The 15,603-nt window shown below is 36.3% G+C and overlaps 1 protein-coding gene across 1 annotated transcript; it reads right to left on the bottom strand.

Annotated features, from left to right (window-relative positions):
* Positions 1-226: 226 nt before the first annotated feature.
* Positions 227-10,515, bottom strand: LOC114533026 (latrophilin-like protein LAT-2). Its single transcript, XM_028554600.1, has 10 exons — positions 10,465-10,515; positions 9,791-10,054; positions 9,151-9,558; positions 8,636-8,797; positions 3,319-3,543; positions 3,042-3,204; positions 2,485-2,621; positions 1,102-1,371; positions 870-939; positions 227-492 (listed from the first exon to the last, which is right to left on the bottom strand). The coding sequence occupies exons 1-10, from the start codon at positions 10,513-10,515 to the stop codon at positions 455-457; spliced, it is 1,788 nt and encodes a 595-aa protein (XP_028410401.1). The 3' UTR covers positions 227-454.
* Positions 10,516-15,603: the final 5,088 nt, after the last annotated feature.

Here is a 15,603-nt window from a genome sequence, read left to right as displayed (position 1 = left end):
ATGGTGCTGAAGTAGTTTTGGTCGAAACGTGATGCGTGGGCGTTTAACAATGCATAGATGCAAAATAAGTCATTTTAACTTGCCCTTTTCTGCAATCTGATTGGCTCGAGCAGCAGACGGAATTTGATTTCGGTTCCGATTCTGAGATCTAATCATGGAGCCCAAATTTCTTTTGTCTTGTTTTATTTTTTTAAAAACTTAAATACTTGACAAAACATATCGGTAGAATATTTGTCCCTACATTGAGAACTTATATTCGAGTGCGCGCATGGTGCGAATTAGGTTATATGAAACATACATATTGAAGCGTCACTATAACTATACATATAGTGTGCATCGAGTAGTAAATTGTTTTCACTGATTAATATTTTGAAGGCGTCCGAGTGAGAATGAACTTTTTGCCACCCAGTGATTTCTTGTCCTCATCCAGGAAAACAGACACTGTTGGAATTTTTTATTTGGTATGGCTGGTTTCAGTTGAAACAGTTAAAGCTACACAAAGTAATTAGAAAGAAATCAACGAATCAATAAACAAGCATTTGTTCATTCTTTAATATACATATTAAAACAAAATTAGAAATTCAACTATCTAGTTGTTATTAATTTTAGTAAGTTGTTATTCAGCTATATGAATAAGATTTTAAAATAAAATTTTCACTAAAACAGGGAAGTAGTTCTACTCTGAAGTATCCTATCATGTCCTGCACTCGGGAAAAGGGCCACGTTAAACTAAAAACTGTTTTATTGCCCCCAAAAAACTTAATATTTCCCATTCTTCTCTTGGATATTTCAGATTTTTGTCTTTTATCCCAATATCTTTCTTCTTAATCCATTTAAAAATTATTTTAATGAGTCGTTTTATCACTTACCGTTGGCATTCGTGCCCCTTGCATTTCTGGCATCACCTGCTTTCTTTACACTGCTGATTGCGTCATGAACCTGGGAAAAAGGAGCAAGTAATTTCTTCATGAGAAAAATATATAAACTATTCTTAGTTCGTGCAAGATAAGTTGAATGATTGGTTTTAGAAAATCTAACTGACACGATTCTCCACGGGTTTTAGAGTAAATAATGACTGTGTGATGATAATTCAAATCATACCTTTTTATTTATCAGCACGTGAAAAACGAATATCATTAGGCCTTGGAGAGAGTTAAATATCGCGAAAAGATATTTAAAGAAAATTGCATCACGATTGAACACCAACAAAGCAAACACCCAGGTTAGTCCAAGTATTGGAAGAAGGATGGCTGAACCTTTGACGCCAATTTTTGCTTTCCTCAGCTTTGTGTCAGCCTTTGAATGAGCGGTTCTTATTTGGCTGGATGATAAAGCATTTCTTAACGCCAAAATGAAAATAACCAAGTTGATCTAAAGAAAAAACCATCGCATTCTAAAAGATACAGCGAAAACCTGCATGTGTTAGGAAAGGGGCATAATCTAGAGAGTACTAAATGTGTCAATGGACCAATTTCTGTTCAGATTAATTTAAAACAAGGAATATTCATCATTACAGATGAAAAGAAAATCTCTAAAAGTTTGGTTGTTAAATATTACAAACTGTGAAAAATATAGCGATCAAAATTTAACCCAGGGTTAGCACTAACCTAGCTTTGAAATGAATGACTTGTATTGCGGTAAAGTAAAACGATAATATAACCATTGTGACCACTAGCATCCAATTCTGACAAAATTTCTCACTCATGCAAGTATTCAAGAAAGTAATTGTCGAACATCTTTTAATAGAGTTCACATTCACTTCCTTATAGGAGCAGTATACAAAATACCAATCTTCATCGTGTTGTACAGTTTTGTTGTGTTGACCACAACATAAGATTGAATCACATCACCAATAAAACAGCATTTTGCATTTAATAAGATCCAGTGAACTCTATATATATGGAAGGCTCGCTCCAGTTCAAAGTGTGAAGCCAAACATGGCGGATCATGAAGGCTGCTTGGGTACCGAACCAGTCCTCCACGAAGCATAAAATGCGCGAACCGCGCGTGGAAATTAAAAACACGAATTATAAAACTATGACGAAAAATAAAAAAGCTAACATTTCGGACGTTACAAAGTTTTAAAATTACGAAGTTTTTAAAAATGAATCCATACAATTTGTTACAACCTTACATGGCAATGTTATTCTTTCTAGAGAGGTAACTTATGCCGTATATTTGTGTTGTGTTTACAAAACTGACCGAGTTCAACTCCTACACGTTGCCGCCATTTTGAATTTTAACAGCTCGTGCGTGGAGGTCTGGTTCGGTACCCAAGCAGCCTTCATGATCCGCCATGTTTGGCTTCACTTTTTGATTACGCAATGTACTAGAGCGAGCCTTTCATATATATATAGAGTTCACTGATAAGATCTGTGAAAAGCATGGATAAGAATATCTTGCGAGTATACCTAAACGATGATTGTTTTTTAATCGTTTTTATCAGGAATATATACTGTGTGGAGAATTGCCTCTTATACTCACCAGTAAGACCACGACTATCGTACAGACAAATGTCCAAAACAACGGACCATCACCACGGCACCAGCAGGCATGATCGGTTATAAAATCTTTTCGATCATTTGCACCGACTAATACAGGAACAAGAACTATCGGAACTCCTAAACATGAATAACCAATAGCATTATTGAACAAAAGTATTCAGCAAAACGTAGTTTTGTTAGACTATACATATTAATTTATCTGAGGTCTAAAACCTAACCTTTTTTTGTAGGAGAGATCGCGAAATTTAAGATTAGAGTCCATTTCGGTGAAGGCCAAGACGAAAATTCTATTTTGCGATCAGATGACTACGTAACACTTTGAAATAAGTTTCAAAATTAGGGGGACGGCGATACACCCGTCGTTTTCAAACTGCCCATCATTTTTAAACCCGATTGGTCAAAACTAATGTCGTGTCAAATTGCCGCCCACCTCTAGACTGTCCGACACCTTTGACCGAGGTTAAAAGCGATAAAATTGCGTAAAATACATTTACCAATGAATTGGATTTTGAAAACAATAAAAAAACCACAGCTTACCCCAACCAATCGCGTAGAAGGCTTTCAGGTGTTTACCTCCCAAAGCCAAACCCGAATACACGTTTACGAGTTGTAGATAAATGATGAATCCTTCGCAAAACATCCAGCAAAAAATAGCGAGTATGAAGAAATAAAGTAGTATGGAGATAACTATACAAAATGTCTAAAAGTGAAAAAAACAGGATTGATGCATGATAGTTTACATTGCCTGCAAACAGGTTCTGCATAAATGCGCTCACTTTGCCAAATGAAAAAAAATATTTAGAACTGAAGGAACCTCATTTTTCTGCGCTGGTCCAGCCACGATAGCAAATATATCCGTCATTCCAATCGCAATACAGAGGTTTAAGAGAACATGGGATGGAATATTTGTCTTGGAGTTCTTATGAAGACTCTTCCAGAGTAAAGCGTATGTTGCTATTGTTAGCAACACTCCAACCAATGATATTGAACAGCCAATGGTGGATATTACCTCCAAAGCCTTTCTCTCAGCTTTGCTTAGCTTAAAGAGATAAATTTACATGATAAATATGTGACCTTCCACGGGAAAACGTACGTTAACGATATTTCGTTGAAACGGCAAAACGAACGGATAACGAACGGGTAGTGAACGATCTGTAATAACGTTTCAACGAACCCAAAAAACGTTTTGACGAATTCAGCTAAAAATGTGAACGTTTAAAGTCGAGAATACGAACGGATAAATAAACGTTCAATCTGAAGCCGTTTGAACGATTTATGTTTATGAACGGTTTTAACGAATTAGTCTGAACGCCTGTTGCGCGTATGATTGACGCAAGATATTATTGACTAATTAAAAGAATAGGAAATATTTTCAAACACATAACATGTGTTGGCGCAAGTATGCGTGTACATATAAATAGCTATACCTTCATTTGAATGTTTAACTAAATTTATTAGCTAAACTACCTAAATCACTTTATTTTATACTTTATATACATATATACATTTGCATTTTGCATCAAAATTCGGGTTTATTAATCGTTAGAAATTCTTCAGTTATTAGTACAAATTATCATCGTTACGTCAAATTAATCAATGCATCATCTGCAACTATACCCATCAAAATATTCAGCGCGTGTTTATTTGCAACAACGTAACAGATTTTGTAAATCTCTCCACGGACAAACTATATGTATGGGTGGTTAAGGACATATAAACACATCATGCATGCATCCGTTTTATTAACACGGCTCTAAACCGAGAGTAAACGAAGATTGCCATAAATGGCCTGCATGGCTTCGATAATAATATCATAGGCAATGTCATTGGTCACCGTCTAAGTTTCGTTGAGTTTCAGCTACTGGATACATATTTTATGTTAAACTAAACACAAGAGATTCCATTGTACACTATTGCTTATACTCTTTGACGCGCAAAAGACTAAATTAATTATCGCAAGGATCAAGTTGTTTACAGATGATAACCAGACATTAATAACAGTTATACAGAATATCGCATACGCAAAGCTCGTTTGTATACGAACCAGCGTAGTAACGTGTGCTTGCATGCTGTCAAAACTTATTTGGTATAAATAGCCTACTACATTAAATATCCCAACCATTTATGCACGTGAAAATCCACATTTCAATTTCAGCAATGCATTGCGCGGTAATAAAATATTTAAAATATAAGCTTGGATATTTACCTAGTGCTCACAATATGTTTCGTGCGGCAATAGCCTCTAGCTGCGGTCAAGCTTGTCGCGGAATGTCGCCTATACACAGTACTGTCAGTAGCAACTAAGGGCATCATTATACCTTAAGAATATTTAAAAATTTGATAATAATCTATTTTATCCACTGCATGCACCATCGCCATATTTTCTTCGCAAAGCTAAAGCTGCAATGTCCCTATTTCTGCCGCCATATTTTTTCATGTAAGTGATATGTTTTGTGACCATACGATCACATATGCATGTGTTATGACTTATGAACCAGTATATCGCTAATTAATACTTGTGATATTAAATTAGTTAACTAAATTCCTGGTGGTCATATTCATCAGGAAATATTTTATTTTCCCCAAATATTCGACCATCTACATAGGTAACTGTGTAAATACCTATGCTACCTGCATGAGCCTAACAATAGTGACCTAAAGAAATAGAACGCGCGTAAATTAATGGGATAATTTTCGAAATCTTCATTTCAAACCACCGCAATCCCGAAGGTCCGAATTCAGTTCCGCCCTGCAAAACAACTTAATACTCAACCCCGGCAGCAAGAAAAGATTGCACAGTATTTTCACTAAAGCATATAGCAATAGCAGACGCCCATATAGAACCGGGTTTTTAAATCACAAAGAGTGCAAATAATTTTTTCTGCAAAGCATATAGCAATGCTGCCGCCCATATAGAAACGACAATGCCAAATGCATGCACAGGGGAGTTTATACTCACCATTTTAAGAAACAAACGATCCTCAACATCTTCGAGACATCTACTTGTGACACAATTTGTGCCTCCTGCTTACAGTAAAATTAACTAATCAAGATTATTTAAGACATGCATGAAAGCATTAATCCATTTTGTCTGGCGAAATCTTTTTATATCATATAATTATATATATTTCGAGGTAGCATCTACCCCTTTTTTATGAAAAATGTCAGCAAAGTTTGTAAACAATTGTTGTTTCAATGTAAGTAAATGCATCCTATAAATTGTAACCACCACGGCCCAAGCTAACACTTTTCTAACCTCAGCCAAGCCTTTTCAAGGTCTGGCAACCTTTCATGTCATGTTTATTCGGAATGATTGGATGATCGTGGCCCAACTTGATTCCACCGGCCATGATAAGCAATCTAAAGAGTTATATTGCAGTGCGCATTTATATCCGAATACATTTTACTCGCGTTAACATATACATAAAATGCAATTGAGAACGTCTTGTTATATACAATTGCATGATCATCTATATATGAAATCTTACTTCGAATGCGTGTCATATTTCGATATATATGCATGGTCAATAGAGAGCTACAGTTTAGCCAAGCAAATACACTCAAGGGAAAAAAAACTTTAGTTTAAATCGAAGAACCGTTATACGAATTCTGTTGATGATTTCATCAATAAGCCTGATTTCAATGCTTGGAGGAAAATAATTGCAAGCGCGCCTAATAAAGTGGCCAAGTCATGACTTTTCTTATATCATAGCTAATGTTTCATTTAGTGTTCATACCTGGTATTAACCTTTATATATGCTTGCGTTAAAACGCCTTGACTTCTCCATAGATGCTAATATCCTGCAAATATTTGGGACAGTCTTCGCGAAATTATTGGTAAAGATCTTTACCCGCGCGCTCATGCACGCATAAACAGTTGACAGGCGCCATTTCAAATTTGCTCATTTTGCCGCTCTAGCTGGCAGGCTTCAAGGTGCAATGACCATGCATAATTGCAATTTAATATCCGGAATGTAATTTCTAATCAAGGGAGCCCAAATCAAAATTAGTGAAAATTTTCCTGTTGCCCAACAGCTGATATGTTGTCCAAGCAAGATAAATTCCAATGCTCCTTTTCTGATGAATTATATATAGCGAAATATATGTGGCAAAATATCTGAAAGGTCAAACTTAAATGTTTGTAAACGTTAGCTTGGCAACTTGCCCTTTGGGCTTGTGTCAGCCCAGTTGTGCGCAATGAAGGACTGCACGCACTTTAAAACATAGCGCAAAACTCAACCTCACAAAACACGGAATTTTTTTTGTAATAAAAAGTCACACAATGAACATCATTGATATAGGTTCATTACTCTCATACAGTCTCTATCATTTATACGATTTGAGCCTTTTCCGCGTTCCACGTTTCCGATTCGAGGAGCAAGTCGAGAGAAATCAAATTACAACCAAAATATACATGGGGAGTGAATTGTGCTGAATGTGCATATATCAATATATATATGAAGTTTTTTTTGTGAATTAAGAGTCGAAATAAATATTACAATGCATGAGTTATATTTATGCCATATATAAGTTATATTTATGCAATTGCCACCGTTCAACATGCCAGCAACGATCGAGCCAGATGGCTTAGATCTGGGGAGACAAAGATACCTTTTTAAGGAAATAAGACAATTTTGTAAGCGGGGCACTGAGGATCTTGTTGCTCCGGCTCTAGTTTTAGACTAGATGCACCTACATATTTAAATTGCTATATTCATGCAGTGGCGTAACGAACAGAGCCAAGGATGGGGTCTTGAAGTATACTTGGTACTGCGGGGTCCCTTAATTCGCTGTTTGTCATAAATCACGTTTTGCTTATACTATGATGTTTCGTTATCTATCCTGGCCTCCAATAAATGAGGATCTCTTAGTTCTTGTCGTAACCCTACCGAACGCGCGTTAGGTCACTGTATTTATGTCTTCAAATATTACCTAGGGTATTTCAATTGTTGTATAATTTGTAGCTATCTCAGACTGCATTAAAGACAACGAATTTCAAGCTGAAAGGTCTGTCCTAGGATGCGGTTCTTAATTTTGAATAGATTTTAATCAGTAGCTGCTTCGTACGGAGGCCAGATAAGTTTATCAGATGTAAATAAATTAGCTATATATACACATGGTTTAAAAGTACGATATTAATATGTAACACGCAAAATCCCTCAATTCATTTTAAAATCTGGTTTTGTCTGTTTACATACATTTAGAGACTTCCGACAATTATGCAACTTAATTAGCACCTTGCCAAGGCATATTATGGCTCGTAATGCTAATATATGGCTTGCGAGTTGTTTGGGTGCGCGGTGAAATTTGGCTTATGGAAGCTACAGAAGTATAGTAAAGCACAAATTGTAACCATTTAGTGCATTACCGAAATTCAAAAAACGATAATTTTTTGAAAGAAAGCTTAAGACGTGAAATTTGACGCTAATGGAATAATTGCATGCACTGAATCTTAATAGCCTTCTGTCTGCATGACGCTAAGCATAAACCATAACATGAAGCGCACAAAATAGCATTCGATTAGGCTAAATTGATAGAACCCCACTATTTCCTTTACAAGCCTTCTATACTAAGGAACTGAATACGTTTCTGGGAGTATTTCTGTGTAGCACATTCTGCGCTTCTTCTACAAAGTTGTAGCATTGCAAATGTTTAATCTAATATGTTGAACCAAATCCAATGCGATTGAACGAAATTCCGGCAAACGTTTCAACGAACAGTAAATCAAACGGTTGAACGCTTTCGGACCAATTTTCAAACGTTTTTTCCTAAGCGTTCGAACGGGCAATTTCGAACGATGAACGATCTCGAAAATCGTTTCAACGAACGCTTCAAGCGTTTGAACGGCAAACGAACGGATAACGAACGATATTTTCGAACGAACGAAATAGCGTTAACGTATGTTTTCCCGTGGAAGGTCACATATATGGAAAGAAATACACAATTTTAATGTTCATGAGTTGAATGCAAAGTCTAGGAAGATTCTGTGTGGATGTAATTTTTAACTTTAGGGAAAAATTGTTCACCGTTGCATCTGGTCAAATTCGTGCGCCAAATCTACAAATACTTAGGCGATAGGGCATCGGGGGCTGGGATTTCGAGTTAAATCTCTATATTCATTTGAATCTTACCAAATTTCTTGAAATGTCAATTGTAGCAAATGCTGTGAGGTGGTTACATTCACATATCGAGCGATTTCTGCCTGACTGGTCTTCGACTCTAATACAACCATCTGTCTTCCATCTATTTTCACGTGACTCTGGTATCCAGTATGCGCATTTTCCATCATCATTCTGAAAGTTAAAAATCAGGATCTCATCAAAAAGGTTATTTCCTGTGATTTTATTACGTCATATTATCTGGTTAATTACAAGTAATGACGATATATCGTTGAATTTTATATGGCTTTTCACAATCCTCCATTTCCATTGGTTGACGAGCGGACCGCCAAACCTATATGCGAACCATTGTCCGTATATTCTGTATCTGGACCAGTATCCCGGATGTCTCAAGCAGCTCAACCAAATAATAAACCGATTGTTAACCTCGCTTGTTCGGTCTGTACTGTGAAATATCAAACCGACTTAACCGAGGTTTTTTCGCAGGGATTTTGGCGACCATTTAACTTTAAAACTTATTTTTTCACCTTTCCATTTGTGTCCCAAATGATCTGCACAGGCTGGGTAAACTTTAGCATCTTTGACTGAGGTCGGACACTTGCAGTAATTATCTTACTGTCTACTTTCACATAATCATGGCTGGTGTAAAATTTCTCTCCAAGAAAGGAATTTAATGTATTGTACCAAACGACCACAGCAAGACTTCCAGATTCTTTAGGGATTGCATCAGACGAGATGATGAAGGATGCATTGGGGAAATTTGAACGTCTGTCCTCAAGCGACAATTTGCCTGTGTTTTCCATGTATCTGACTCGTAACTGCACGTTTGAAGCGTTTTGACTAATGGAACCATTCGTGTTGTTTCTTATTTCCTCTCCATATTGGAGTCCGTAATTTTCCAACGTTGTTACAAGATCTGGAATGACATTTCTATCCTAAAATAAGAATATTTACAGTTGAGAAGAAAAATCGACTTTCCACTAGGTGATAACGACGACAAAAGCAACCCTAAAATCTATCAGGAACAATCAGGATGGCGTGTATGACATTTGCATATAGAAGATGCTGCGAGAGCCTTGTTAACACAAAAAATACAAGTTCAAACTGGTATTGCTCGATAATAAAGTATTTTCGTTAATCTGTTGTCCATTTCAACAGCAAACTCACCGAAATATTTTTCCATGATTTATCATTTCTCTGATCCAATATATTGCTGGAAGGCTCTAATATTCTAAGGCTTCCATCAGAAATATGTAAGTTTACGATCTTTTGAAGTATTTCAACCGTGCCATTAAGAATTTGTTTGTCAGCGCCATTTTCTCCTCCCGCTACTTTATCAAGATCTGTGAATTTTGTCAGTTCGTTTATGATCTCTTGTGCACGTTCTCTCCGTACTTCATCTGATATATTCTTATTATAAAGTTCATCCGCCTAAAAAATTGAATTACATAGGTTAGAAAAAATGGGATTTTAGAGGATTTTACAGTACGTTTTACTTGTCTAACACAGTAATAGTACTTGCGTACCACTGCTTTCTTTCATAGTTAGTGCATGGCCGAAATATGGAAATTGCTGTCAAGTACGCACAGGGAACACGGGCCAAACCATGCAAAAAAGCAGATGACAGAATTCGACTACAATATTGTGTGTTGTCATTAGTGTGTGTTGTCATCTAAAAGACTTATTCAAAAAAGCGAAAGACTGAGAAAGGCGAGACTAAAAGTAAAACCGAAACTACAGTATGCATTAGCCATACAACCACAGAAGTGTGTAATAAAAAGGGAAATATGTGTCTAAATTAGCTTCCCCTACTACTGATTTATATAGAAAATACATCTTACCTGATTGTTTAGTTTTCCAATCTCAGCAATGATTTTCGATTGTGTTATCATGCCTAAATAGTTATATGTTGAACTCAGCACTTTAATAAAGATCACTTATTGACCTCATGCATTTGTTAGGCGGTGGAAATGATTTTTTTAGTCTCCGCGTATTTCGAGAGATCCTTCATTCTATGTTATACTTGAATCGAAATATGGAATTATTAACACATCACAAATTGGCTAAGAATAATTGTACAAAACTATTGCTTCTGCGGAAGTTGACAAATGGCAATAATTCCGATTAGTTAAAGTGGAAGTGAAGTCCGTATGACGGTTTGTTTACATTTTGAACTTCACTATTTTTTAAAATACGATGTGCTGTCTGAATATCTCAAACCATTTAGGTTCGTTACGCTTCTAAATCAATATGAACTAGAGTTTATGTTAAGAAAAAATAAGAAGCATGCGAAATTTAGGCAATTTTCACATCAGAGGGTCCTCACTTATTATGAGCAGAACCTATGCGCAGAACGGACTTGACCTCCACTTTAAGAGTGCCAACAAAATTCACTCCTATCAATGCATCTTACGTTTTTGACATACGAAGGGAAGCCTATTAGAACATGCCACATCATTCCACTTTCCATCTTTTTGCATTTCAACACAGTCTTCACTTCCTCCCAAATTATTTGGTTCGCCTTGGTCCCAATTCCTATAAGTTGCTGGGTGGTTATCAGGATAACACCACCAGCCACCACATCTCTTCAAACCAATCACAATTACTATTCCCTCTGAATGTTGAATCGATAAAATCGTTAACATCATCTCCGTCAATACGGAGAAATTGGGCGCCCATTTTTTTGCATTCATCATTTGCATCGTTCCAGTTCAACGAAAGGTAGGGTTCGGAAGGCCGAAAGTACGTGTAACAAAAATCAGAGTTTTCCTTCTCATCCGTACACACTATAGAGAAAAGAAGATCTTACACAATAATTTTGAGATAAAAAATTAGTAGATAAGTACAATCGCTAATTCCTATAACGCAGAACCTTTTTTCAGCAAGAAAATTTCAGAAAATTTCAGCGATTGAGTTTCAAATTTCTTGTAGAGAAAACTTTATGAAAGAAAGTGTGCGAGGAAAAGGGCAAATTGAGCAAATTACGACTGGTCGAACGTCTTTCATGATTTCATGATACATATGCCAATAAAACATCATATCCTTGGAATAAAATTACTAATACAAAGCTTTCTACATTATCAGACGGCTTCTATAACCGAACTTTTAGGTACGTGAAGACGCAAATGCCCAAGAGGTCTCGTTGTAAGCTATACAATTCGCGAAAAATATATGAAATGTTGCAAACATTAAAAATCGCAGGATTGGAAGCAGTAATATTTTTACAAATTAATACTGTTCGTCTTTTCTGCTGCAGTCAAAGGTAGTCTGTACACAGTACGTGTTTGAAAATATCTCCTGAAATTTGCATGAATATTCACAGACACTCTTTATATGCACATGCTGAGCTAATCATGTTGCTAAATATGGCTGGTTTTTATATCACATAATTTGCCGTTTTTCAGATGTCGTAATTCGTTGTAATTCGGTGTTGTATGAAAACCGAATTACAACAAATTGAAAACGAATGACGACATGTGAATTAAAATGGTATTTCCTTAATATTTGGCCAAGTTATCGTTTTTTACGCCTGTATTCAAAAAGCTCACTCACACTCATACTCATTGAGTGTGACATATAAATTTCGTTAATGCTGATGAGTGAGAAAGTTTTTTTCTGAATAGATGAAAGATACAAGGTAAATCACTGAAAATCAAGCCCTTACTTGGCAGGAAATACCGTTATTGAAATTTTATGAGAAGATTAAGATCTCCCACTCAATAAGTTTGAGTGTGAGTGAGCTTTTAGAATACAGGCGTTAGTGTCAAATAATTATTCATGCTTAGCATCAAGATCATGGAAATCGAATGTGTCATGCAGTTGCCTATTGACCCGTGTATCAAGACAGGGACGGGACACCAACGATATACTTACAAACAGGCAATCGGGATTAATAATTCAAGAACAACACTGAAATAGTTGCAGCTAGATCGATACGGCTTAAGAGGGTATAAAAATAATTACATAACAAATGAGATATATATGCGATTTAGTTACGCGAATAATTTATATCAAATATAGCGGATATTGACAGCAATGAAGCTTTGCCACACAACAACTGTCAATCAGTCTTACCTTGGCAGAAAAACGAGTTGAAACAAACTAGAAATATGATGAAAATTAGCAGAAATCGGTGTTTAACTCCCATTTTTCATCTGATGTGTGCAAACTTCCCTACTTTGCTTCAAACAAAGGCTGCTTGAGAGTCATCGAACCGAGACCAGAAGGTTTTTTAAATCACAAAGAAAACAATCTAGGACTCGAAATACTGCACAGCAATATTGATTGCAGGAAAGAAGTAATCGTTATAAAGGACATGTACAGTTGCCTGAATCTGATACTCAAGATTCTGTATATATTATACAGAATATTGTTATGAAACAGGAAGAGAATATTTAGGAATATTTCACTTCCTTTATACCCCCTGTATACAAACACATTCATTAATTTGTAGTCACGTATCTGCTATTGTCATTGAATGCTATTGTCTTCCATATACAGGAATCTTAAGAATGATCGAAAGGCACTTAAACGTAGCTAATATGCTAATCATACAGGGTGTCTAAAAAACGCAACCACTTAAATATGCAAGAATATTAATATTGTTCGGGTTTGCACCACAGTTCAGCTTAGGGGCTGTTTACATGAGCCTGGTTACCCGAGATTCAACGAAGCGTGAGATGATTTTGAGGTATTGAACTGAGCAGATAACATGATCCTGGCAGTCGTATAATGACCACAACAATAGCATGTGCGTTTTTGGTGTCATAAAGACTTTTTTCAATACCTCAAAGTCCTCTGCCGCTTCGTTGAATCTCGGGTAACCGGGCTCATGTAAACAGCCCCTAAAATGACTTTTAGCATTTTAAATGAAAGATTAAGAGCCATTTTCAATTCCCAGAGGTGCACTTTAGAGCTGTATTAATGTTCTTGCATATTTAAGTGGTTATGTTTTTTTTGAGACACCCTGTAGAACTGTATTAATGTCTTGCATATTTAAGGTTGCGTTTCTTTTGAGACACCCTGTATATGTATACTACGTAGAAGGCGACTAAGTGGTTCCGTAAAACCCCCAATAGGCTGGTATTCAAGGTGTTTATGGGCCTCCACAGACTAGGCATTTAGTTGTCGACAACTATTTATGATCGACAACTAAAAGCTATCAACAACCAAATAAGTCCGATAAAGGATTCCACACACTGGAGCTCAAATGCTGATTTAGCAAACAAAATAGCGTGGAGATTGAAAGTATAGTCGACAACTAAAACAAAAATTTTCACACACTGGAAAAATGCCATAAAGTGAGACCGTCGACAACTATTAGTTGTTCGAAAGGGAAACTGCTTAGTTGTCGACAGCTAATAACAACTTGCGCGACAGACTTCGTTTTTTAGTTGTCGATAACTTTTAGTTGCCGATCACAAATAGTTGTCGGCAACTAAATCCGTAGTCTGTGGAGGCCCTGTAACAATTTCACAACGACGCACTTTTCAAATATAAAAATACATTCCAGGCTTGAATCTTGATTTCACTATTTATTAAGCCCCCTACACTCAAACAAGTTTTCCTTGTCAATTTTTGTTTGCTCGCGTGCACGAAAAAAATGAAAAACTTTCCTTGACGAAATGTGTCTTGTTTAAAAGCTACCCATGCTAACTTTTCTACAAGGATTAAGCATCTACGTCGTTTCAGTTCAAGCGAAGTTTGTGATCGGAAGGCGGGATACTGAAGGAAAAGAAAAGCTACACTTAGGGCGCTGTCTTTTAGAGCAGCCAAAATTATCAAACCGATTATATGTAAGGGTCCTTTCGCCCCGAGTAGCCTTTTATCTAATGCGAGGGATTGTATACCTTGTAACTATACTAAAACAATCATTCGCCTTAGGCTCGCTGAATAAAAACCTTGGAATAAGCAGCAATATTCGACACGCCTCCCTTAGCTGAATAATTATTAAATAAATATTCGTCAGATATGTCAAGGTGAACTTTCATTTTTTGAAGCAAATAAATTCAATCCTGAAATGACATTGTGAGAACTATAGGCCTCAGATATGTTAAAATGTGCTATCCTTCAGTAACTAATATCAATAATATCATAACATGGTCAAACCTAGTTGCTTTTGAAAAATCAAAAATTCGTAAAAATCGCCCGCGTTGGCGACGGTGTGTCTCGGCGTTGATGCTTAAAAGGTAAACATTTTGTTCGCGGCGCCCGTTTAATTATTGAAAGCTTTTTTCGCCATTGAGAGGGAGGGGAGAAAACTACGTGATCTGTTAAAAAACATGCATCGGCTTTCATCGTTATTACATAATCTTTCAAACTATGTAGCTAAAGAAACTAAAAAAACTAAATTAGTGTTTAGTTTCATTTTTAGGGTCCAGATTCGGGTATAATTTAAAGGATAAAAGCAAAGTCTCAGCGGGTATAATTACAAATGGCGTAAATTCTATATTAAAGTATTGCATATCAAACATATTTAATTATTTTAACAACTGACTGAAATCCTGCCTTGGCAGACGCATCTTTCCAAACGCATTTTTTTTTGCTTTGTGACAGGGCTTGCTTGTACGGCTTCTTCGTAGACCAATGGATTTCTATGCAATAAAATCTTAAACGCACTAAAACCACAAAGGACTCGACATAATTGTGTTGCAGGAAAACCGGCGGTTATTGGTTCGAAAATTAGTTAATTGTTCTTCTGAGAGACTGAGAGTTGTGTACAGCTGTACTGTAAAATGCAACGCAGCTTTTCAGGTTTAGTTTTAAAACGTGTCACGTTTCATTCCACTGTATAAAAATTATTAACTTTTTTTTAGTTATACAATAAACTTGACACTCATAAACGTAGCTAACCTATCTTAATGTAAATACTCGAGAAGGCTAAAAGGGCTTTCGGAAATTCACTCACAATATTATTATTTTCTTCTCTTTTTATACACCATTGCATGATTGGGAATGCAGTGACCCAATATTAAGGCTAA

Source organism: Dendronephthya gigantea, unplaced genomic scaffold (assembly GCF_004324835.1).
Source record: "Dendronephthya gigantea isolate DGI-Jeju-01 unplaced genomic scaffold, DenGig_1.0 000083F, whole genome shotgun sequence".
Classification (NCBI taxonomy): Eukaryota; Metazoa; Cnidaria; class Anthozoa; order Malacalcyonacea; family Nephtheidae; genus Dendronephthya; species Dendronephthya gigantea.
Note: the sequence above shows the minus strand (reverse complement) of the source record. Positions and strands in the feature narration are given on the sequence as shown.